Here is an 11,463-nt window from a genome sequence, read left to right as displayed (position 1 = left end):
GATAAGTGTTTGAGCAAATTTCGTATTTCACAAGGAGCTGATATGCAATTTACTCAATCAAAAAAAAAACAAACAGTGAGATTGTTAAAAGAAGAAAACGTTGAGTAGACAGCAACGAAAACCTGCTTTGTCTGATATAGGGGGCAAAACAGTGAAAGAAGATGTTAATCAATAATAATCCCCAATCTAGGAAACAAGTGCCTGTAACAATCAACCACAACAAATCAAAGTGATTTTGTACTAGTTAAAAGTGTTTTATATTAGTCTCATCCCAACCAATCACCAAAATTATCATCAACTAATATAATTCAACATTATCCCAAAATGACTAGTAAACATGGCCTTAGAATAGCAGTGATACGAGACTGTGGTCAAGATGAACCCCGAGTACCACTTTAGCACTGCAGAATTCTGAACCTATGGCTGTACAAATCCCAAGTAGTTACTTGCGGCACTGGACCTAGCCAAGAGCGGCTTCAAAATTCCATACTATTACCTACAATTATTTATATCTTTCTCATACGACGAAACGTTTTCCCATAGTAAACTAAATTCCTTCAAGAAAGATACAGTGTAAGAACAAGCAAATTCAAAAGAAATATTACACAGAAAACCTCTACCCGAAAATCAGCTCAAAACCAAGTCAAATCACCCAATTTATCATCCTTCCACTTCACGCCAATCGATCTTCAAATATTTGAGTTCCCACTCCTGTGCAAGCATAATTTCATAGGCAACTTAAAAGGTTTGACTTATAAAGTAAGCAACTTAATAAGGCTTCCTCCAAGTATGTTCGTTAATCTGGAATGTAGACTCTTGAGGGCGATCGAGATTGCATCTTTTGCAGACAGTATTACGACTAAAATTCATAAAATCACAACTGCAAGTAGAAAACAATGTGTAATTGTTACTGAAGTTTAATCAGTCAGAAAATATTAAATTGATTTGCAAAACCAGCCACAAAAGCTATGTAACTTACCTGGGGCACTCCCAATCCCCAGGTTTTAGTTGTCTCTGGGGCCGTGGCCCTTGGCAGCGGAAACACTGCCTGTTGCTTGCAAAATTCATATAGGAACACCTAAAGGCCAAGAAGATGGGAGGTCATCAGAAGAAAGAGCAGATAATTATACAACTAAGATTAGAAGCAATGATCTACAATCAGCATGCACATCTGCATGACATTACACTAAAATAAGCAACAATCACATTAACACAACTGAAAATTATCAAATTACAGAAACCATCCATATACTTTGAATAATTATAACTATGACTGCTAGTACTCAAATTGCCTCCCATTTCAAAATGTTGTGTCTTCATGAAAAAAAGAAAAGCAATTGCCTTAACATTTTCACCCCCACAAAAAACAAAACAAAAACAATTCAATTTTAGAAAATGCGTGCGTCTTCATGCAAATAGGTAAAAGCAATATAACTCGTGGATAGTTCATAGTTTGACAAATAGTTTTGGACAAAAGTAGTAAAGGACCTTTCCATATGAAATGAGTGAATTTGATATTGTTATATAACTCAGGTTTTAAATATTAATTTCACCAGATTTAAATTTCATTCATTTGTTTAGTTATCAAGGACCTATATTTTCTTTAATTATTTTACTAGTTTTTAGTTGAAGTATATTTTCAAATAATAATATACCTTTTCAATATTGAAATATTTCCAAGTTGCAGTGTTTTCATATGAAACAAAGAGAATGATAATTAAGGTTAACCAAATGAGCAATTTTTTCATATATTAAACAATATATCTTAGTTTTTAACATTAAAAGAATTTTTTTTGGTTTTCTTATATTTGGTTACTTACCATCTGCTCTCTTGTTTCCTTATGTAAAATTTTTATTGGAGTATGAATAACAAAATAATTAGTGATTTTATTTTTTTACATAATTGATTAATTGTTGTTTTGCTAATTAATTGATTATAAATTAACTAATAATCTGTAAAGAATTTATTACTTTAGTAATAATGAAATGCAAAGGTCAAGCTATATTATATGTAAAAATTTGAATCTCACGAGTGTTAGTTCCTATTATGAAAGGACGGCTATCCTGTCATTTGAACACCAGCAACTGAAATTTATTCAACTTACTGAGGGCAGTCCCAATCCCCCTTTTTCTTTTCAACTCCATCAACAGGTACGCGATTTGGTCCCTCTGCTTTACATTTTAGGCATCTTATATTTCTGGAGAAGTTCATAAATTTGCACCTGTAGCAAATTGGATATGCATAAAATCATACTTAATTCATAAAACATATCAAAATATTACTAAAGAAGAATTTGTTGAGTAAATTATTGCAAAGACAATGCATTTTAGTATATATATAAATGATAACTCTTCAGAATAGAAGGTTTACCCATTAAGTGATACATCTCTAAGAAGTTGAACAGGTATAATACAGAGGTGAAAAAAAAAATCCACTTATTGTTTGAGAAACTTGTAGAAAAGTCAGCAGTGGGCAATAAGGATTTATTGAAAAATGAAGCTTTGACCAGAAAAAAGTGCAGAAAAGTTTCACATTGTTGTCAACACTCCTAACAAATACAAGAGACTTGGAAGTTGTTGATGAAGAATAAAAAATGTTAGCCATCAACATATTAGAAACAGATGTACGAACTGCAAGAAAGGATTCAAATAACATCGAAATATCATATTTACAACTGCAGGTTAGAAGCCCAACACCATACTATCAAAGGAATTCTGAATTCCTCTTTATTATGTGCAACATAAGTTTCTTCGTCAACATTATATGGATACAATTTATGCACAAAGAGAAGACACACCATTTGCGAAACTGCACATGATACCACAAGAAAACTGACTTAGGAAGACCATTTTATGGAGCACAAATGAATACTGGTCGTGATTAACAACTAAATCAGGTCATAAAAATACATGTAACATCTAGGTCAAGGATTTTGAAGCGTAGCATAGGCTGCTCTTATTACATACAATGCAAAGAACATTATGTATGAACCAATAAAGTTGAAAACAAAAGGTTCAAACCTAAACAATTTATCTGGTGTTCAACTTGTCATCTCTCTGAAGGAGAAATCCTTCTCAACTGCTACATACTGCATGAAGAACCACTTACAGACATCCATTTCTTACATATGTTGGTAACAATCATTTATCATTTAATTTTTCTTTTAGATTGGCAATTTGTCTTTGTACTTCATTTGTTCCAAAAAACCCCAAGTTAGATAAAATCTAATAGATACAATAAGACATCATTTAGTTCCAATTGGTAAGCTTAGCATCTGCAAAGAACAGATAAAGAGACAGTTACGTGTTTTCTTATAGTTAATTTGTGCCGGTGTGTCTTTAAGCATGCACAATCCACCTTCCTCCCATTTGAACTGGGGGTGGTGAGGGTAAGCAGTTAGCAAGCTGCTCAACTTAAAGTGCTGGTTCTCATAAACTCTTCAACACATTGAATGATCCATAACTTCCCCTACTTGTTCTCATATTTCCTTTCTTTCTCTTCTAAAAATTGCTGTTCTCGGGGTAATCCTGATACTAAAGCTTTATCTTTAGAACACAATAGTCACTAGTTCCAGATCAAATCACTTAATAAGGACAAGCCGTCTCATAGACCAGAACATGAAGCCCATAGACAAACCAGTTTAAAACTTATCAAACAGCTCATGTTCATTAATACAGGTTTCTGGCCTCCAGGACAAGGACCTGGTCTAAAGGCCATCGTAGAAATTCCAAACCAGACTTCATGTTCAATTGATTATTTAAACTGCCAGCAGTTAATAAAGACTGCACCACTTACACAATAAATATATGATGTTTTTCTACCGTACCAGAAATGCATTTTACATTTAAGGGGAAGTTCCACAAAATCTTCAGGATACATAAGAAAATTATGGTACCCAGGAAAAAACAATCTCCCCTTTTCATTTCACCAATGAACACATGAGCTCTAGGTGCATCACATCTACAATTATGGTATTGTCTGTTTCTCCCAAAGTTCATGAAGTTGCAGTAAATAAGAAATCTTGGAAATTGCTCAGAAAGTTGTCAGGCAAAAGTAGGAGTCATTGACACAGTTCAACCAACAGATAATTGAAGATACACATATCATCAAACAGAAAGTTAAGCATCAGATATAATGTACATATGTTTGTTAATATAATGATGTTGCATATGTACGTATCACAGTAACAGTCTCAGCCTTTGAAACCCACAATTCTGCTTAATACCCAGGTGAAATGGACAATGTCCGCCACAACTAAAAACCTGCAACTCTAGATGAATGTATCCATGAATAAAAGTAAGACTATGCAGTTTAAACTTTATGTGAAAAAGAAATAATTACTCCAATGCAATTTTAAGAATGGACAAAAGAAAACCACAACATATTGTTTCTTCCTTACTTGGCACACACCCAATCTCCTGGCTTCATGTCCACATTTTTTGAGGTTTCATTGTCCAATAAATCAACAGACTGCTTCCTTCTTTGAGAAGTCACGGCAACAGGCTTTGGAAGATCAGGGTCAGGAGGTGTGTCGCCAAGCTCAATCAACTCTGAGAGCAATTTCCTTGCAGATGATTCAACAAGCACGTGACCTGGAAGCTTATTTTCACCAGAAATAAGAAGGGGATCCAAGGCATAGAGTAATATTATACGAACTACATCTACTGTACGTGCAGCAGCTTCAGAGTCATTTAGCATAATATATGCTCTATCACATGATCCACGGAGATCACACGAACCGCAAACCTGCAGTTAATCAAATCACATGATGTATCATATTATAAAAATGTGTAAGCCATTTCATCACCAATTATAAATAAAGTATACATGACATCAAAGCTAAACTCACGTCTCCTTCGTCAAGTCCTAGATATGCTCTCAACCTTTTCGCTGAGTTCACTGCCTTTCTGAATAGACTAGGACAACCTTTCTCTACAATCGTTTGAATATCTTGTCTGGACAATGACCTACAATACAAATATATAAATCTCGAATCATACAGATCAATATACTTGACAATGATGTAGCACCTCTTCGAAGTCATGTCATCCAACATACTAATCTTGCAGAATTAATCAATCAATTTTTGCATTAACACGTGGACTTCAGGATCGTCTTTTCTGCAAAATTTCCTTGAAATTTGTCGGACGAACATCACACATTGTATTTAGTAGTATCTCCAATTCTCTCCTAAATATAAAGTATAGGGTTAAAATGAACTTGAACCCATGCTAAAGGGTTGGTAACAATCACCTCCCACACACATAAAAGTTTTACCTATCCCCTCAATCTTAAAAATGTTCAGCTGCATGGACAAAGCACCGTTGTCCCTTTGGTAAAAGAACAAACTCACTTCACCCTCTATCTACAGTCTATATAGGTTTTTGCCCTCTCCATTATCAAATATCAACCAATTTGACCTCAAATGTTATTCAACAAATAAGCTAATCAAAAAGATGTGTCATTTTCATTTCACATAAGTTTAAATAAATATATTTACATAGTACTAGCAAGAAACCATATAAAAACTAAACATGATCATTCATACAAAAAACAAACAAAAAAGAATATTTGTAAGTCTAGACAGATACAATTTCCCAATGAATTCTTAAGGAGAAAACATATTGCACAACCAAATATATCAACTAAAAATGTAATTACACATGATGACTAATTTAATAAGGTATATTTTGGCTTTGTATTAGTTTAAACAAACACAAAATTATTAGTAAAGTTTAATGCAAACAAATTAAAATAAATATATCTGTTATATTAAATATATGTATAGGAAACTTCAAATGATGAAGCTCTAGAAAAGAAGTCAAGACCCCAACCAGGAAAATATTCAAGAATTATGAATTCTTAAGGAAAGATCGAAAGATAAGACAATTTTTAACAACCAAAACATCAATGAAGTTATCTAAATTTTACTGAACATGAACATGGAAAGTATAAGCACATAACAGTTTTACACTGCGCCATGCTACTATATCACTTTTGTTCTATTTCCTTCACATGATTTACACTTAAACTTGGTCTTTTCTACGAAACAAAAATTCAAAAAGTTGAAAAGAAATAAAAGAAGTTCAAAATATGCAAAAAGTTACAAAAGTAAAAAGTCTAGAAGTATGTCCAAGCAAAATGAGACCTTTTAAAAAGTTCTTAAGAATTCACATTTCATACATCACCTCATAAGTTTAAAATTACTCAGTACTCATGTTTCAAGTAAATTTGGTGTTCAAATTGGTCATATTTATTTGATTGTGATGGAAAAAGGTTGATATACAAATAATAAAGAGTTTAAAGTGGGTGTATCCTTCTACTGATATTAAGGATATCTCGGTCTATCTAGGCTGCAGTGTTTGAAGGTTTTAATAGAAGAGGGTAACCGATATTAATTCAATAGTACAAGGGGTAAGGTGAATTTAACTGTAGCTTATATAGAAAATCAAATTATCAGCTCATCTCATAAATAATGGCAAAATAGCAGCACCAAGTATTCTCAATTCTTGTACTCTTTGGAATCATAACGTAACCGTTGATGAGCCCCAGTACGAGTATCATAATTTTCTTCAGGAAGATGATCAGTATTTAGCAATTACACTTATCCAAGACAATAGTAAAATTGCAAATGAACCCAACTTAAATCCAAAGAGACTTCCCCTCAAGGCAAAAGAAAAAGCATACAGAAGTACAAAAATTAACTAAACGTTCTCTATACATAAAAACACGCTTCATTTAACAAGTTCACCAAGAAAATTAATAATAAATACTGGTAAACGAGAAGTAAGAAGGTGCAATGTCAGTACTTGAAAATGTCAAAACGGTCACGTCCGAAGCTCAGACACGCGTCCTTAACGAACTTCATGTCTGTGTAAGCAACTACCCCTTCTTCATCACTTCCACCATTTTCCAAAGCCGCCGCATTTTGAGTAATGTATCCTTTGGCCTTCAGCCGGTCAATAAAATTAACCCATTCAGGCCAGGGGTGAACAGAGACTGCAGAAGAATCATCACTAGTGAGAATAGAATCACCGGAATCGAATGTCAGCGCGGAGGAACTGAATTGCTTGAAGGGCCGGGGAGGAAGAAGGCAGAATGTATTGAATTTAAGGGATAGCATCGGAGAAACATTGCGGGAACTGCGTAGAATTGAGGGCCCTAGAAGAGTGAACAACCTTGAAGATGCCATTTTTAGTTCTTATCTCCTCTAGCTCTTCGGACCACGAGAAATCTGTGAGGTTTTAGATTAGGGTTTTAGTTGTGAGTTATGGAGAGTGGAAAATGGAAGTCTTAATCTTGTAACCAAAAAAGATAAATTTACAAATACCTCTGCCAAGTCAAGATTAATTATGAGTAGAAGTGGATATTATCCCTTTACATCAGTGATAATTCTGGGACAAAGTGTATCTTACCCTTATTTTTATTAAAAAGTTTTCAAAATTAAAAAAATTGTTTGAAAATAAATAACAATATTTAAGCATGGATAAAACAAATAATCTATAATGAATATTAACTTATAAATAAAATTATAATTTATTATTTAAAATTGTATTTTGGCCAATTGAACAAAAAAATTAGATAGAAAACTAGTGACCTTGTTGTTAAATAAATATTAAATCATGAGGTATTTATAATGTCTCGAATAATGAAGTGATATTTATAATTATGTCAAACTCATGAGGGGTAATTGTAATTTACCCAAAAAGAAAAGAAAAAGAGAAAAAAGACCGAATAGTAGAAAACGCCTTATGTTTTGAAAATTTAGCTAAAAACCCTCTTTGTTATCTCAAACATAGCTCACTGTTCTCTTACCCGTTAAATACATCTAACGGTGTTTACGTTTTTACAATATGACGATACTGCCTCATACATTCTTTCTCAAACCTAAAGCAAAGGAGACAAACTCCACTAAATAACCGAGCAGGCCTTATTCTAACTCATGCAACTTTCCAATTGTGTATCACAAGCTACAACCACTTTTAGAGTTTTCTCTCCATCGGCATACTCATAGAGGTCAATGTGCAATCACATAACATCGAGTGTTATTCCTTCCCTAACACTCTTTTCTCTCGATTTTCAACAAGTTGTTTTCATTGTTTTGCACTCCACATGATTTTTTTCAGTTTATCTCAATACTTTGTTAAGCCACTTCAATTATATTATTGATATGCTTACATTATTCCAAGTTTTCTGACTATTCTTCCAGTAAATTCATTACTGACTTAAATAGTATAGTGTTAGCCCATATTTTGCAAGTTAGTCCTCCTTTGACCTTAGGATTTTCCTTTAAGATTGTTCAATTATTGTGGTGCTATTGGAATCCAATACTCATTATTGGCGCCCTCTGTGGGAAATCTCAGCTAGAGACGTGAGAAATGGTTATATCAAACAATAGGGGTGACGATAACTGGTCTGAAGGAAACACTTCCTTCCTTGCTGAGCCAGGTTTTGCAGTTCCACCTACAAAATAGACACTGGAGATCTCAACACCCCACTCGGGCTCTTGATTCAACAGCCCTGCCTGCTGCCGCCAACTCGCTCTTCTATGAACAGCTCTGCCAATTCATCTTTGAGACCATCAACTCAACCCTTCAGGGCTCCCTTGCCAGCAGAGCAAGACAATCATCTCAGTAGGAGAAACTCAGCACTCAAGGAGAGTTAGGAGCTGAGGAACCAATTACTTGTGCTACAGTAGGGTGGACCTACCACTAGCAAGGAGAGGGCCAACTAGGAACATCCATAAATCTGACGTTCTCGTAGGAGGAATTGGTGGAACTCCACCAACCCTGCTATTGGAATGTGGTATACTTTTCAGCGCATGCATCATGAAGAGCAGCACCCTGCTCACTTTAGGACGGCTCCACATACCTACTTACAATGGCATCACAGATCCTGTTGAGCACATCCATAAGATTGAGAATGCAACCTTGTTGCACAAGTATACTAATAGTTTTAAATGCAACGGACTTCATACTACGCTAACTGACTCTATCCAACAATGGTTAGACCAGCTCCCAACTGGGTCAATACATTTTTTTTGTAGAGTTTAGCTTTCTTTTTATGTACCAGTTCACTAGTAGCAAGAAATATCGAAAATCAATTATCAACCTTTTTGCGGTAAAACAGGAAGAGAATGAGACTTTGAGGGCATATGTCCAATATTTCAACAACTCCATTCTAGAAGTCTCAACTACCTACTAGGAGGTGCTAATCAACGCTCTCACGTAGGGATTCACAGTCGAACCTCTCTTTCAATGATTGGCTAAGAAGCATGATTGCCACTTCCATGACATACTAGTAAGGGTAGAGAAATACATGAACCTAGAATATGGCCTACTAGTGATAAGAGAAGGGATTATGAAGTAACCACTTCTCACAGGAATATGGCCTAAGTCTAATATGGCATATTTTATAGCTCTCTCATCAATGCTATCAATCGAGAACATGGTAAAAGAAAACTAGGAAGGGAAAAAGATTGCATATAGTTTTTTTATTGAAGGAAGGAAGGATAACATGAAATATTCATTAATGAAGGAAAATACCTTTAAAGATAGAGAAAGAAAAAGTCTGAAAAGAGAAGAAAACTTGAAGATGTAGACAAATCATCATCACTCACCCTCAATTTGGTGACTGCTCTAGCTGCACAGTGGGTCCGATCAAGTCAGCCCAGGTTTAGCATGGATCGGTCCGAAAAAGTTTGGCCTAGGACTAACCTACTACTAGTTATGACCGATCTTGGGATGGTGTTGGGTCTTTAAATGTGTTCTATTAGATCCATTTTTAAACCCAGGCCCAACCCATAGACCCACGCAGTTGAGGCCTGGACCAAGCCTAATTGTGCATATTTTATTTATTCTTTTATGAAATTGAGGTGTTCTTTTGAACCCTTATTAAATTTATGATTGTTTTTTAAATAAATTAAATCAAAAAAAACTTATAACTAGAAAAAAGTTAGACAATATAATGAATTTAATAATAATTTGACTAATAAGTTTATAATAGTAAATTTATGAAATAACAAGTCCAAAAATGACTAATAAACTTTGAAGAAAATAAACAAAGAGTGTTAAATGTACAAAAAAAATTTAGAGTAGAACAATGAAGATAAAATTTTAGAGTTTCAAAAGTATAAAGACATATTTAAAAAGTCAACATAAAAGAATAAAAAAAATTATAAACCTTTCATTATTAAAAGAAAAGAAATTGGCCCAATAAACTTGATCTTAGGCCACTGGACCGAGCTGGTGCAATGAATTAATACTTGGGACTAGCCCGGGAGTGGGGGGGGGGGACTTGGGCCAAACGAGTCTGCTCTTTAATTTGGGCCAATCCGATTCTGGTCTAACCAATTCATTGAGCATCTTGAGTGTCTGCAAATACACAAGAAACAAACGTCAATAAAAAATAAATATATAGTATCGATGCAAATGTTATAAAAGTAGTTTTCATAGAGACCACTTTTTTTTCAGTCTCACTATTTATTGATGAAATATCTATCCTTTTTTAAAATTTATTATTATTTAATTATTAAATAATAATAATAGTGAGATATATATTTAAAAGATAACACAGCACGTTATGGTGGCATGTATGGAAGATGGAAAGTTAAATAAGACAAATGATAATAAAAAACTTAATAAAAAAAGAAAAAATCCTCGCGTATCAAAATTGATTAGGTTCATAACTTCGTAGTTTCGTGACTTTGTGTGTGATGTGTGACTTTGATTTTATAAGACATGAGATGCATGCTTGACAGGTTAAAAGATTCCCTTCAATGGGGTCCTACGGAGCAGCATCAATTGTGGGTCCCAAATATAGTGTTAACGGCCTGATACTACAATTTTCTATTTTGTGCAGAGAGAATCAAGAAGAAATTTTGACTTTGGCAAAAGGGTGTCCTGAAGAAAGAGACCCACAAAATAATAAAAGGGATACAAGAAATTAGGAGAGTTGTTCATTCTTGTATATGTAGAGGTGGGACCCCACCTGGGGTGGAATATTATTTTAATCTCAAGGGAGGGGAAGGTAAGTTGTGACTATAAAATTGAAGGAAAAATTTCTTGCCACCCACCTGATAATCAGAAAGTGCTGCTTCTACTTCTGTAATGGATAATCTTTTGGGGCTGCTGAGGATTCGGGTCAAGAGAGGCATCAATCTTGCTGTTCGTGATGTCCGCAGCAGTGATCCATACGTTGTTATCAAGATGGGAAAGCAGGTTCTTGTTTTCCCACATTTCTTCTCTTGTTGAGAGAAAGAGAGACAGGCGCACACACACACACATATGTGGCTCTTGGTGTTATTGCCTGCATGTTTTATGTTTTTGGTTACCTATATCTTGTTTTTGTCGAGGTTTTTTATGTGGGTTCTCGTCATTTTTGCTTTTCCGTTTGGTAATGTTAATTGTTCCGGTGAGTTTTAATTGGGTTCTTGATCATCTTCTTCATGTGTATAATCTATG

The 11,463-nt window shown here is 34.4% G+C and overlaps 2 protein-coding genes across 3 annotated transcripts in view; one reads left to right on the top strand and one right to left on the bottom strand.

The window, feature by feature from the left end:
- On the bottom strand, positions 231–7,329 carry LOC105158070 (zinc finger protein VAR3, chloroplastic). Of its 2 annotated transcripts, XM_020693052.1 has the most exons (7): positions 7,180–7,329; positions 6,811–7,000; positions 4,851–4,968; positions 4,401–4,747; positions 2,106–2,222; positions 980–1,078; positions 231–880 (listed from the first exon to the last, which is right to left on the bottom strand). In XM_020693052.1, exons 2-7 carry the CDS (start codon positions 6,867–6,869, stop codon positions 769–771), a joined length of 852 nt encoding a protein of 283 aa, XP_020548711.1. In that variant the 5' UTR covers positions 6,870–7,000; positions 7,180–7,329; the 3' UTR covers positions 231–768. The 2 variants fall into 2 exon arrangements, with proteins under 2 accessions (XP_020548711.1, XP_011072998.1); XM_011074696.2 differs by having other exon boundaries at positions 6,811–7,316.
- The window catches only part of LOC105158069 (protein C2-DOMAIN ABA-RELATED 4), a 3,095-nt gene continuing 2,600 nt past the window's right edge, over positions 10,969–11,463 (top strand). Inside the window, exon 1 of the mRNA XM_011074695.2 lies at positions 10,969–11,220. Within this exon, the coding sequence (XP_011072997.1) occupies positions 11,110–11,220 (111 nt within the window). The 5' untranslated portion in view covers positions 10,969–11,109. The remainder of the gene's footprint in view (positions 11,221–11,463) is intronic.

Source organism: Sesamum indicum, linkage group LG3, assembly GCF_000512975.1.
Source record: "Sesamum indicum cultivar Zhongzhi No. 13 linkage group LG3, S_indicum_v1.0, whole genome shotgun sequence".
In the NCBI taxonomy this organism is placed as follows: Eukaryota; Viridiplantae; Streptophyta; class Magnoliopsida; order Lamiales; family Pedaliaceae; genus Sesamum; species Sesamum indicum.
Note: the sequence above shows the minus strand (reverse complement) of the source record. Positions and strands in the feature narration are given on the sequence as shown.